The sequence below is a fragment of the Mytilus trossulus genome, chromosome 8 (assembly GCF_036588685.1).
Source record: "Mytilus trossulus isolate FHL-02 chromosome 8, PNRI_Mtr1.1.1.hap1, whole genome shotgun sequence".
NCBI classification, from domain to species: domain Eukaryota; kingdom Metazoa; phylum Mollusca; class Bivalvia; order Mytilida; family Mytilidae; genus Mytilus; species Mytilus trossulus.
The window spans coordinates 66,486,931-66,501,127 of record NC_086380.1 but is presented as its reverse complement, the minus strand read 5'-3'; the positions used below and the strand labels follow the sequence as shown (position 1 = coordinate 66,501,127).

The 14,197-nt window shown below is 31.5% G+C and overlaps 2 protein-coding genes across 3 annotated transcripts in view; both read right to left on the bottom strand.

Annotated features, from left to right (window-relative positions):
• Positions 1 to 360: 360 nt before the first annotated feature.
• On the bottom strand, positions 361 to 2,662 carry LOC134681286 (potassium voltage-gated channel protein egl-36-like). The gene is made up of 2 exons (XM_063540838.1): positions 1,708 to 2,662; positions 361 to 1,313 (listed from the first exon to the last, which is right to left on the bottom strand). Exons 1-2 carry the CDS (start codon positions 2,161 to 2,163, stop codon positions 507 to 509), a joined length of 1,263 nt encoding a protein of 420 aa, XP_063396908.1. The 5' UTR covers positions 2,164 to 2,662; the 3' UTR covers positions 361 to 506.
• Positions 2,663 to 9,923: 7,261 nt separating this feature from the next.
• The window catches only part of LOC134681284 (serine/threonine-protein phosphatase PGAM5, mitochondrial-like), a 39,264-nt gene continuing 34,990 nt past the window's right edge, over positions 9,924 to 14,197 (bottom strand). For both annotated transcript variants that reach the window (XM_063540834.1, XM_063540835.1), the window contains exon 5: positions 9,924 to 10,168. In XM_063540834.1, coding sequence (XP_063396904.1) covers positions 10,012 to 10,168 — 157 coding nt within the window. In that variant the 3' untranslated portion in view covers positions 9,924 to 10,011. The remainder of the gene's footprint in view (positions 10,169 to 14,197) is intronic.

Genomic DNA, 14,197 nt, shown 5'->3' with positions numbered 1-14,197 from the left:
TAAAATTTGGAAGCAGTTTTCTCGAGCACTAGTCGGCAAACCGAAAATGATTACATGTATGGTAAAGAAACGCTTAAGTGGCTCTATTTACGTTATTGTGTTTGGTCATTGTCGAAGGCCGCCTCGTACCTATAGTACATTAAAACGGCGCCATTTGATAGTTGCGTCATTGGCAACCCTACTACAAATCTTAATATTGATACAAATCTTTCTTATTGCCAAACACAGCATTTTATACTATGTGGTCAGAATTTTATTTCCTTTCCAAATTAAGTATTTTTGAATAATCACGGTAATGCAACTGCAGTAAACTCTCCGTGAGTTTTTGTAATCTAGTTAATAAATACTTACGATTTTTCGTTAAGTTTTTATTAGATAAAATGATAAATAAAGATAAAAAAAAACAAATATTAAGTATTTTTCTTGTTCAGATGTTTTATGTAACTGAAAAGCCAATTATGAAGTAACAGACACATGAGGTTTATTCTGAAGGTCAAACTTCTGCATCAGTATTTGATCGGAATCAATTCCGTAGTTCCATTTTTACACCAGCTTCGTTTACTTTGATGAGATAAATGATATTGATGTTCACAATATCGTTTGTATAAATCGGTGAAAGTATTGGCAACAACCGCAATTGGCATGCTCAACAGGAACAAGCCGAACGTTGCGCACACTGATGCTAAAATCTGTCCATATTTTGTTGTGGGGTAAATATCACCGTAACCTATTGTTGTCATGGTGATGAGAGCCCAATAAAAACTGCTGATTGGATCTGTGAAAGGTCCATTCATTTCAACAATGTGTATAGTACTACCAAAAATAATGGCTGAAATAATCAAAACCAAAATAAGAAGGGACAGCATCTTTTTACTTTGTTTTATCGACAGAAGCATTATACGTAAACCTTCTATAAAACGCTCAAGACGAAAAAATCTGAAACCGCGCAAAATTACCAAAGCGTACGAGAAAATGAAGACTGATTCGTTTGAATCGGGTAAGGCACTAACTATAATATGCGCAAAATATCCAAATACAGACAGGATATCAACAATGTTTAAAAAGCTTCGAAAAAAATCTACTTTGCACGGACAAGTTGCTAAACGTAGCGCTGTTTCTAATGTGAAAATGACGTTGCATATGTGAGTTACAACGCCAATCCAGTTGCTGTGATCAGTTAGACGTTCTATCATGCTTTCCTCTGCTGTAACATTTTTATTTTCCTTTGTTTTTAGACCAGTCAACTCAAATGATTGTATTACTGATACAAGTATCGCTAAGCACACAACACCAAGGTAAAATATCTGCCATACCTAAAAATATATGATAATGAATTTAATTTTAAAAATATGTAACTGAAAAACTCTTAAAAATCATTTAAGAACAAATAGTAATGTAGCGTTGGCTAAATATTTATCAGAAGAATACAGAAAATAATATAAACAAGAAGTAACAACAAATACGCTTGGATGTATATTAATGAGATTTGTTTTTGTTATCTTAGTGGTATGCAGGTGTTTTTATTTTCTAAAGAGCAACCTCCACATATTTGTTATTTGATTATAGTACATGTATTCCAAAGAATACTATTAATTATGACTATAAATCGACTACAAGCTTCCAGCCTATTCTATTTTTGTTTCGTTAGCTATATAGATTAATCCAAAAAATGTCTAAAACTTTATTTTTAACTACAATAAAACTTACTAATGCAACTTTAGATGACCTTGGATTTTCCAGTACATTTAATATCCTATTTTTGATATTTATAAGAGGGCTTTTCGAACTGTAACGAAAACGCTTGTTTTGGAAAAAGTATTTATCGATAACATTGCAGGTTTTCAAGTCACTATCAACGGTATAGAAATATTTCCAACAACATGGGCCGAGATCAGTGGTTGATACTTCCCAAAATTCAAGCTCATCACGAATTTGCTCTGCACATATGTTAGACAGAAAATGAAGTTTTCCAGTTCGATAATAGTCAAGTACCGATTGAAATATCAATGGATTCCTATCAAAATAGTATACTTCAGTAGTTTCATCAAAATGTTCACAAGTTTCAGAGATGTTAGATAACTTTGTGTCTGGATATCGCTGAAGAGTGCTCCTTTTAGTAATGAATATTTGGCCACCTACATTTATAATTACTTTTTCAAACATACTCGTGCAGTTTCTTCCGGAATATAAATTGTATATAATTTATTTTTAAGTTGTAGTAAATAATGAACGGAAATTATTTACGATAATACTTCCCGATGTCCTCTTCAAATGTATATGTCAGTACACTACGTTTTCTGTGTGTGCTCATGTGTTATCCACATTCAGTAAATCGTACGTTATTTAAGCAATAGCACAAACATCGAAATGATTTGGATCGTGCAATATTGATATAGTTTGACGAATAACTATAGTTTGTTCAACTCATTTAAATATTAATATTACTATATATTTAATAGTTGTTTTGGAATTCCGTGATCTACATGATGATATCAGAACACAATTAAATATCTGGTGAAACTTTGACTATAATAAAGAACTCATTTCCATATTTCTAAAATCTAAATTAAAATTGCTTTGAATTGCAATGTTCTATAAACCAACACCCTTATTACACTCCTTTAAATTCGTGTATTATTAATCAACTGGTGTCATTTTCATATTTCCATTATCAATCTGCATCATTATAATTGTATATCTAGTACTTAATCATGAACATCCTGTTAATAAACAGCTTACACATTGTGTGATTAGAAAAATCAATTCAAACAGGTTTTAAATTAAGGATGTAGTTTTGCTGTTATATAAATTTTAGGTGTATACATTAAAAAAATCAGGGATCACTAATAGCTTCATATTTTGCAATTATTTCAAATTCATTTAAAGATGGAAGCCAATCAAAAAGCCTTCGTATATATTTAAATTATCAAGTCGTTGTAAATTATATGAAATAAATGAAACACATTTATATTAATACTAAGTCAATAGAAAAAAATTCAGTGGTATACCGCTGTTCAAAAGTCATAAATCGATTGAGATAAATGAAATCGGTGTTACAAACTTAAACCGAGGGAAACACATCAATTATAAGAAGAAGAAAAAAGGAACATCAGAAACACTGAAATGAAACAAATACAAACGCCATCATACATAAAAACGAACTATTTGATAACAACTGCCATAATTCTGACTTGGTACCAGGAAAAAATGGTGGGTTGAACCTGGTATTATGGCTATAGTCAAACCTGCCGCTTATTTAGCCAAACAAAAAACTCTAAAATAACAACACTACGAAAGGAATACAGTACAAACAAACGCAAGAACACTCAGCGCAGATAAACGCATAAATAAATAGTTTTTGTTTAATATCTGTTGAAAACAAGCGCCTCCATTTGTCTATCTTGACTTAATACAGAGCGAACATGGACCTCTTTTGCGTTAAATACAGACAGTTACATGAGCTTATTTAATTTGATAGAAGGTTATATTATTATAACTTCAATTTGTGCATTTTGAAAGCGTTGCTTACATACTTTGTAATTAGAAGAAAATAACCAATCATAAAATTTAAACAATAAAAAAATTTCGTGTAAAACTACTGTATGTTTACCTCTGAAGATTTCTGTCTTTTTGTGTTGGGTTGTTTCTTTGTCTACGTGTACATTCATTTACACCTGTCAATTTAAGCTTTTCGTTTAAATCGTAATGTCGTTATTAGGATATCGGAGTTAACTGCAAACTCTGATCGGTGCTGAGTCGAATGATGTACCTCGATTACGACTTTTATGATATGTTTGTGAGTGACTTGGTCCAGTTTATACACCAATAAATTCCGCTAAAAACGCGTTTAATCATTTTATTCTTAAAAATCGGAGAATGTAGGATGGAGGAATGTACTTTTCCACACTCGTTACCTCTATCACACGAAAAGTGTATACTAGTATTAGTGTCATTGAAAAGACATAGCGTATGAATATATTTGTTGGTTAACGCAAAAATATCGAATACCATGAAATTTGCTATCTGACAAAATATAATCTACAATCAAAGATTGCTCTGAGGGATACGATTGCCGTTGTTTCATTGACACATGTATACATGTAGCTGGATAATATTATTTTCAAAACTAATTCAACTGCACATTTAAGATAGTTACAAAATAGCCAATCACGGATAAAAGTGTATGAACAATGTAATCAGACCTATGTTTTATTTTTGTACTATCAATTCCAAGTTTACTTTCGACAGCAGTCACTGAGACTCAAGACTCATTTTCCTATTTTCCTACGTTAATTCTAGGAAGAACCCCATTCCTAACTCTTTAAATATTTAATTTCCTTTGGGTCAGTGATCATGACTCCTTTCCGTAAACATTTATCGGTTTAAAATGCGACCGTTTTTAATATAATACGACGTTTATTGACAGAACGAGCAAATACTCGACGTGTTGTTTTGATTCAGAATTCACGGAAGTTACTTCCGGAAGGGAGACAACTCGAAACAATAATATGGAAGACTCCATTTCGCCTGAAGGGGTGTTCTACGATGAGGACCACATTTATTTTAATTTAAATGATGCATATGATTTTAAATTAAGCAACAACAATAACCTTCAATAGCAGACATACATAGAAAAGATCCCATGAGTTATAAATTAATTGATTGAGTGGAGAATCCAGAGCAACCATTCAATCTAAAACCCCTTTGAAGTAAAGAAAACTACACGCATGCGCATAATTTCCAAAACAGACCCTGGAGCAAGAACGTATATTAAATGTTTATTAAACGACCTAGATGGTTCTCTACTTCTTTATGGAAGTACAATCTCAAATATCAGTTTCATAACGGTAACATATAAGAAAAACTCCACTTCAGTTCTTAAATGACTGAAATAGATTTATCGGAATGCAGAGAACTCGCGCATTTTATCAAAACTGGGAATTCCCTGTGACGTGTTTCTAAATTTATAAAAATACTACAAAATAATAAAAAATAAAAGTCAAGGGAATTATCAAACATGAAGATTATGAAAATAACATTACAGGAAAGTTGTTTAAGTTCAATCCCTTTGTTTGTTCTTATCTTTTAAAGCAAGACAATCATAAAAATCTTAGATGTTCCTTTATGATTAGAATAAAACGATTGACGTGAGGGCAATGTTCTGAGCCACCGGTATAAGTCTACAGATTGCTTGAAAGCAATCGTATCCCAAAAACTGTTATTATCATCTAAACGAACGTTAATGTTTATTATTATAATTAAACGGTATACACGAAGTGAAAATAGCATCGTTCCAGGATGTTTTATTATCGCCGCCATCTTGTTTAAATTTGTTACGAAACGAAGTTCGGTCAACGTCGTCTATCGAAAAATAAAACAACGCCAAGAACAACTATCGGAAGTCACAATAGCAAATCATGAACAAATTGCTTACAAATCATAAGCAAATCATAAACAAATTGCCAAGAAATTGTTTTGAAATCATTTACAAATCAAAAGCAAATTGTTTTCAAATCGTTAAGAAATTGTTATCAAATCTTTAACAAATCAGAAGTAAATCATATTCCTACCTCAAGGAAAATCACAAGCAAATCGTAAATAAATTGGCATCAATCATCAATTCACAGATTATAGCATTAATATCCAGATCAAAAATAAGTTCTGCCCCTGAAACTCCCAAATTTTGAAGCGCAAGTGTCTTCATTTTACCTTTAATAGCTACTCCACTAATTGTAAAAAGGAGTACTTTCTTTGGTTGTGATGAGGGACAAATTGTTCTTTGTGAAGTTTCTCTTACTTTTTACCCGAATTTGGCTAAAACGAAATTTGAATTTTGAAGGTTAACATTTGAATAGTATTAGTTAAATATGTGAAATTATAAATATAAAGATTCCTTACCATCGTCATCTTTCATAGACTGAATAAAACTCCTCATCTTGCAACCTTCTTGGTTCAGATAATATAGAACAGTATTTGAAATTTGAATTTGACCTCAACCGGAAGTCAGAGAGATAGAAAAACAAAGAAACCTGGAATGCATTAACATTTTATTCATTGTAGCAAATCATCAATTAATCACATCAAGATAGCTAAGAAAGTTAACAAATCATTTTCAAATCATTTCATATAATATTCAAAGTTAACAAATCATAACGAAATCACACCGTTCTAGCTAACAAAGTTAACAAATCTCTTTCAAATCATTCCATACGATATTCTAAGTAAACAAATCATGAAGAAATCACACAAAAACAGAAACAAAGGGCTTACAAATCATACAATAGAAAGAAATCACATAGAAATCAGATTTAGGGAATTTGAAAATTCTGATTTGTCTATGATTTGTTTAATGAATCGCAAGCAAATGGTACTAACAAATCGCAGAATCACGATTTAAAAGAGATTTGAATACGATTTGAAAGCAATTTGTTCATTTATTTTTCTGTTTGGGGCCGTCTTCCTTCGTACGTCGATCGTTTGTTATGACCTATAATTCTGAATTAACATTTTTAGACACATATATAACATATTTCAAAGCTAAAAAAAGAGCTTTGGTTTCTGGAAAAATGTGGACTCATTTAATTTTATTGACAAGACTCAAAAATAGAAAACTTGCATCTTGGTTATTGCAAGTTTACGCTTGGCACTTACAAGACCGTCTCAAATTTTGATACAAGGAATGAATTGGGCTGCAAATTGAATGTCATATAAAACCCAAACTATTATGTATTTAGCAACGCTTTTCACTTCAAATTTGAATCCCTTATTACATGAATCTTTTCAATTAACTAAATCTTTGGATTCTAGTGGGTCCTATTCATGGTTCACTTTTGCAATATATACTCTTTCTGAATCCAATATTGATATAGACAGACTAAAAACCTGTGATCATTTAAAACAATTTAAAAATATTAAAAACTATATTAAATCCCAAATAAACTCATACTACAACGACCTGTTAAAGGATAAGTTGAGATCTATTGCTGATAAAAGTAAATTATTTTTTTTATAATGGACTTGATTTAAATCTATTGATAAAATCTTATCTCTCTAATTCAAACTTTGAATTCAAAAAATTAATTACAAAACTTCTGAAAAAAATGAAAAAGGAAGGCATTTTAAAAATTCCTCGCGAAGAGAGACTTTGCAAAAAATGCAAAGTACTAGATGATGAGAAACATTTCTTGATAAAAAAAAAACACAATTCAAATATTAGATTAGCATATTTTAATTGCTTTAACATAGAACATAATTCATTTGCTAATCTCACTGACAATGACAAAGTTATATATATTCTTAACCCATCAACACCAACACAAGTGAATAAACTAGGATATTATATATATAAAAAAGTCAATGGAACTGAGGACAGGAGACCCTTTAATATTTACCTGAATTGGTATATATATTTAGAGTTACTTAGTTATTGTCTTCATTTGTTCTTGTTGTTGTCATATGTCACAAACTGTGAAGTTTATATGGCAATAGAACTTTGAATTGAAATTGAATTGTTATTTTATGTTTACGTTATGTGTTTAAATTGTCTTAACGTTATGTAGTACTGTTTTTATATGTTTAAGGTCTGTAGTTTAATCTCTTGAGTGTTTTTATATTAAGGATGTCTGCTGCTCTAATTTCAAATAACAAGGATTTCATGTGGTTGCTTAAAATGAAAACAACTTTGATATTTAAACAAAATAAAGTAATAAAATCATTAGTATCGTGTGTAGTTTTCAAAATACGAGATATTTAGAAAATGGCGGGAAAAGGGTTTTCTTCAGACTTTACTATTTGTTAACATTGGAATTGTTTTTTACCCTTTAAACCAAGAAAAAATAACAAGGATTTCATGCCGCCGGATCACTAAATCTGAAATGATCTATTGAACAGATTTATGAAGACAAAAGTGGGGTGTCGTGTAAAATTTTTTTTAATACATTTGGATGGATAAAACCTGAGAAAATCGAAAATTTGACAAGAATTCAAAAACATGACCAGCAGTCATCCTTAATATGTCTGTTTATATTTACACTAAACGGCTTTTATCTTTATGTTAAGTAGTATCGTACTTAAATACATTGCGCATTTATACAAATTATAAATTCATGCATATGCAGTGGCGTAGCTTGCATGTATGCTCAGATACTCAAGCATCCACATCATCCGCAGCAGTTCAACTCGGAAGTATCCACATGTAACAAGGTCAAGGATATGAGGATAATATCCAGTCATTTTTAAAGCAGTGTGCCTGGTCTTTCATTTATGATAATTTAGTTTATGTAAACAAGATAGTTCAATCGCATAATAGTGTTTCAATAACTTTTGTTCGTGAAAATAAATCTACGTCATCGGCTAAGGCAAGCGGAGAGGATGATGATACGCAGACCCGTGGACTGCATGTTTCATCTGAAATTGAACCTAGTGGAGTGATGGCTTCTCATTTGACTATAGCAACTAACAACTGAAACACCATAACCTGATATCATTTCGTGTGACATGGTAAACGACGTGATAAAAAAAAATCAATTTGTAATAGATCGTGATAATTCCTAGTCTAATGAATTCCCGTTTCTATCTAGGTTCAAATACTAATTTTATTTTCAATTAAAGAACAAATTAAGTTTCAATGTTCCCCGCTATGCACATTACAAGTCATATTTTATCTATCAAAGGGTAGGGAACAAGGGAATAACTAAAAGAGCACTTTTTTTTATTTCCAATATCTTAAGAGAAATAAATAAAGGCAACAGTAGTATACCGCTGTTCAAAACTCATAAATCCATGGACAAAAAAACAAAATCGGGGTAACAAACTAAAACCGAGGGAAACGCATTAAATATAAGAGGAGAACAACGACATAACACCGAAACGTAACACACACAGAAACGGACCAAGCATCAGACAAAACACCACGAGAATAACAAATATAACATGAAAACCAAATACATGAATTTGGGATAGACAAGAACCGTGCCACGTCTTATCTCAATATCTCAAAAATAAGAGAAAACACAAACGACTCAACGTTAAAATGCAACACACACATAAACGAACAATAATATAACAATGGCCATCTTACTGACTTGGTATCATTACAATTAATATTTCAAAGGGTCATAACTGGTTAAAAATATTTGATTACATCTTATTTTCGAGAGTATCAAAGACATTGCTGATGCTATACTTTTCACTAAATCTGGCAAGAATTGTACACACGAGAGTGCTATAACAAGACCGGACGATCAGATGCCCGGTATTTTTATGTCTCCTGCAAGGCGTTTAGCTAAGTAATAAAAAAATCAAAAATCCAAAGTTGAAAGGGGTCACTTCAGTTCCTATATTCCGAAGTTTTTCAATTATACAGAAGCGCTGCTGTAATGGGGTCCGTTTTTGATATGTCAAATATAAAATTGGGTTGGAAACTTTTACATCAAATATTTTTGAATTGAATGATGGTAGTTTCGCGGAAACTATAAAAGTAGGTTGAAAATATCAATATATGAATTTGGTGGGTTTTTGAATTGAAACAAAAATCTAACTAGTGTCGGATTCTGGGGGAGTACATAAATAAAATAAAAAATAAATTTTCTGCATAAAAAGGTCCCAATTTTTTTTCGCCTCGTTCCGCTCGGCGAAACATCCACATCGTTCCAACCCTGGCTACGCCACTGATATGGGATGTACTTGTAGTTCACTAGTGGGCCCACCGACGATATACTGTAAACCAAATAATATGTGTGGGCAATTCGTTTTCGCAACTTAAGGAAATACAAATGTTCAAGAATTCGTAAAAATTTATCCTTTCCCTGTATATGGTTATTAGGAAAGAGCAAAATAAAACGATGCCCCAAAGTTGGCTAGAAAACGTGAAAAAAATGTATCACGAAAATTAGTTCCTTTATTAAATGCATATAGATAATGGATAGAATTTAAAACAAAATTTATTATGATATAAATTTAATAGAAATAGAAATAAAAAATGCTATTGATAAAAATAAAATCAAGTAAGAACTACAGCTGTGAATAGAATGTGACATTAGCGGGCATAAATCCTGTTTCTCCTAGAGTTGTCAGTCCAACTTGTCCATTTGGTCCGACAGTGAGCCATGTAATGCTTCCATGGTTAAGATAAAACCGTAGCCAAGCTTCTGGTGGTAGTTGTAATGCTCTGTAATATCAAACAAAAGGATATGATTTCTTTTACCATTTATGCTGTTCTGATCAGGCAGGTTTTTTTAATGGGAAAAGAATGGAAACAAATATCCTGCAAAAACACTTAACCTACTTGTAATTGGTCTCACTCGAGGAATTTGGTCAACATGGTTTGATATTCTTACCGTTTTAAAAAGTCTTACAATAGGCTGCTGAGAACATCATTGACGTACTGATCAAATATTAGCACGAGAAGGTTATCAAATCAACTTTCAACAGGCAGATCAAATATTAATAAAATTAAAAAGCAATTGAGAACAATTGAAGGTCTTTCAACCAATAAGGATCTATTTTGATATGAAAATATTAAAATTCAGTTGAAAATGTCAGTTCCTACGACTTTATAATGTATAAATATGAATTTCGAGCAAAGGTCAAAATGTAGAACGTCCAATTAACCTATGACCTTGACCTCAATTTTAAGGTCATAGACTAAACATCTCAAATCAAAGGACACTAGTTCCTTAATATGTATGGTTCATGAGTATTATTACTTTACACATATTTCTATATAAAAGAGGGGCAAAAACTCCCATTTATTGTCTACGCACCCTTTCAATCTAAATTTATAAGTTACTAAATGTCGCAACTAACAATTTAGTAAAAAATATTTGTCGATATCTTATAAGGTTAATGAAATTAAGTAAAAACAAGCCAAAATCAAAATTAAGAATTTGACCTTGACCTTTGACCTTGACCTTATTTTATTTTTTTTGGACCAAGGATCTCAAATCAAAAGGTCTCTATCACTTATGGTTTACAAGTTAGAAATGCAAATCACTTATATCATATACAAAAGGGAGATAACTCTCATATGGAGTCTCCGGATAACTTCGGTTAAAATTAAAATCCTAATCCTGAAGATGTGACGAGCAATTTGGTAAAATAAATTTGTCGTAATCTTTTACGGTTGCGAAGGAGTAGTGGCCACAAGAAAAACAGTGTTTGGGGAGATAACTCTTACAACGTAAAGTTTTTTGGTACGCCTTTGTCAATTTTTAAAGCGTATTAAATTTACGATATCATATTCCAAATACATCTTTTGAAACATCATTACTACGCAAGAAAAAAGTTAGGCAGAAGAAAAAAAAAAGAATAATAATAATTACCCAGTTGCTTTGCAGGCCGCAGCATTATACAACCCCAGATGTAGAACCCTGAACAGATGGGACAAGTATGGACACAACTTTTAAGTTTGATACAGCTTTAAATGTGGATTGTGATTAAATAGTTGACACAACATAGCTTTATGTCACATTATGATTTGGACCCTTTGGACCTTAATGTAAACCAATTTGAAAACGGGACCAAAAATTTAGAATCTACATACACAGTTACATTTGGCATATCACAGAACCCCAATTATTAATTTTTTGATAAAATCAAACAAAGTTTAATTTTAGACCCTTTGGGCCCCAAATTCCTAAACTGTTGGGACCAAAACTCCCAAAATCAATACCAACCTTCCTTTTATGGTCATAAACCTTGTGTTTAAATTTCATAGATTTCTATTCACTTATACTAAAGTTATAATGTACTGATTTCAATTCAAATTTCTAATGAAGTTTGCAACAATAACTGCTGATTTAAATACATCATACAATATTAAAATGTAATAAAAAGTGCTTGTTATCACTGAATGGTAAAGATTGTTTTAATTTATTATAGTTGGTAGTAAAAATGCAAATACATTGTATATTGTATAAAACTATGATTAAAGTTGATTCAACTACTATTCTATACAAAGAAAGATAACTCCAATTGAAAAAAATAATTGCAATTTCACAATATTGTGCAATTAGATATTTCTTGCTATTGTGCAATACTGTTCATTTGAAAATTTCTTGCAATTGCACAATACTTAATATGATAATTTTGAATCCTGATTTTGACCAACTTAAAAACTGGGCCCATAATCAAAAATCAAAGTACATGTTTAGATAAAGCATATCAAAGAAGCCAAAGAATCTTATTTTTTGTTAAAATCAAACTTAGTTTAATTTGGACCCTTTGGACCTTAATGTAGACCAATTTGAAAACTGGACCAAAAATTCAGAATCTACATACACAGTTAGATTTGGCATATCAAAGAACCCCATTTATTCAATTTTTGATGAAATCAAACAAAGTTTAATTTTGGACCCCAATTTGGACCAACTTGAAAACTAGGCCAATAATTAAAAATCTAAGCACATTTTTAGATTCAGCATATCAAAGAGGCCCAAGAATTCATTTTTTGTTAAAATCAAACTTAGTTTAATTTTGGACCTTAATGTAAACCAATTTAAAAACAGGACCAAAAATTAAGAATCTACATACACAGTTAGATTCGGCATATCAAAGAACCCCAATTATTCAATTTTTGATGAAATCAAATAAAGTTTAATTTTGGACCCTTTGGGCCCCAAATTCCTAAACTGTTGAGACCAAAACTCCCAAAATCAATACCAACCTTCTTTTTATGGTCATAAACCTTGTGTTTAAATTTCATAGATTTCTATTCACTTATACTAAAGTTATAATGTGAAGACCAAGAAAAATGTTTATTTGGGCCCCTTTTTGGCCCCAAATTCCTAAACCGTTGGGATCTCAACTCCCCAAATCAATACCAACCTTCCTTTTGTGGTCATAAACCTTGTGTTTAAATTTCATAGATTTCTATTTACTTAAACTAAAGTTATTGTGCAAAAACCAAGAATAATGCTTATTTTGGCCCTTTTTTGGCCCCTAATTCCTAAACAGTTATAACCAAAACTCCCAAAATCAATCCCAACCTTCCTTTTGTGGTCATAAACCTTGTGTCAAAATTTCATATATTTCTATTTACTTAAACTAAAGTTACTGTGCGAAAACCAAGAAAATGCTTATTTGGGCCCTTTTTGGCCCCTTATTCCTAAAATGTTGGGATCAAAACTCCCAAAACCAATCCCAACCTTCCTTTTGTGGTCATAAACCTTGAGTTAAAATTTCATAGATTTCTGTTCACTTTTACTAAAGTTAGAGTGCGAAAACTAAAAGTATTCGCACTACGACGACGACGATGACGCAGACGACGACGCCAACATGATAGCAATATACGACGAAATTTTATTCAAATTTTGCAGTCGTATAAAAACCAATTGTTCAGAGAACAATTGCATGTCTTTCCACTATTAAAGCTGTATTTTGATTTTGAAATATGAAAAATCAGTTTAAAATGTTAGTTCCTACGGCTTTATGATGTATTAATATGAATTTAAAGCAAAGGTCAAAATCTAGAACGTCCTATAAACCTATGACCTTGACCTCAATTTCAAGGTCACAAACCAAGGACCTTAAATCAAAAGACCCAAGGTCTTTAATATGTTCTGTTAATGAGTATTATCACTTTACACGTTATTCTAAATGTAAGATGGGCAAAAACTCCCATTTACTGTCTACGCACCCTTTCAACCAAAATATACAAGTAAGGACATGTCGCAATTAACAATTTATGAACAATTATTTGTCGATATGTCATAAGGTATTTGAAAATAAGTGAAAATAAGCCAAAATTAAAATATAAAATATGACCTTGACCTTTGACCTTGACCTCATTTTCATATTTTTGGACCAAGGACCTCAAATCTGAAGACCCTAGGTCTCTATCAATTATGGTTTACTAGTAAGAAATGCATATCGCTTGAATCAATGAAAAAGGGGGAATAACTCTCATATGGAGTCTCCGTAAAGCTTCGGTCCAAATGAATATCCTAATCTTTATGATGTAACGAGCAATTTGGTAAAATAAATTTGTCGTAATCTTTTACGGTTGCGAAAGAGTAGTGGCCACAAGAAAAACAGTGTTTGGGGAGTTAACTCTTACAACGTAAAGTATTTTGTTACGTCGTTGTACATTTTTAAAGCGTAAAAACTATAAGATATCATATTCCAAATATCTAAGCGACTTCTTTTGAAACATCAATACTACACAAGAAAAAAAAATAGGCGGAAGAAAAAAAAAAAT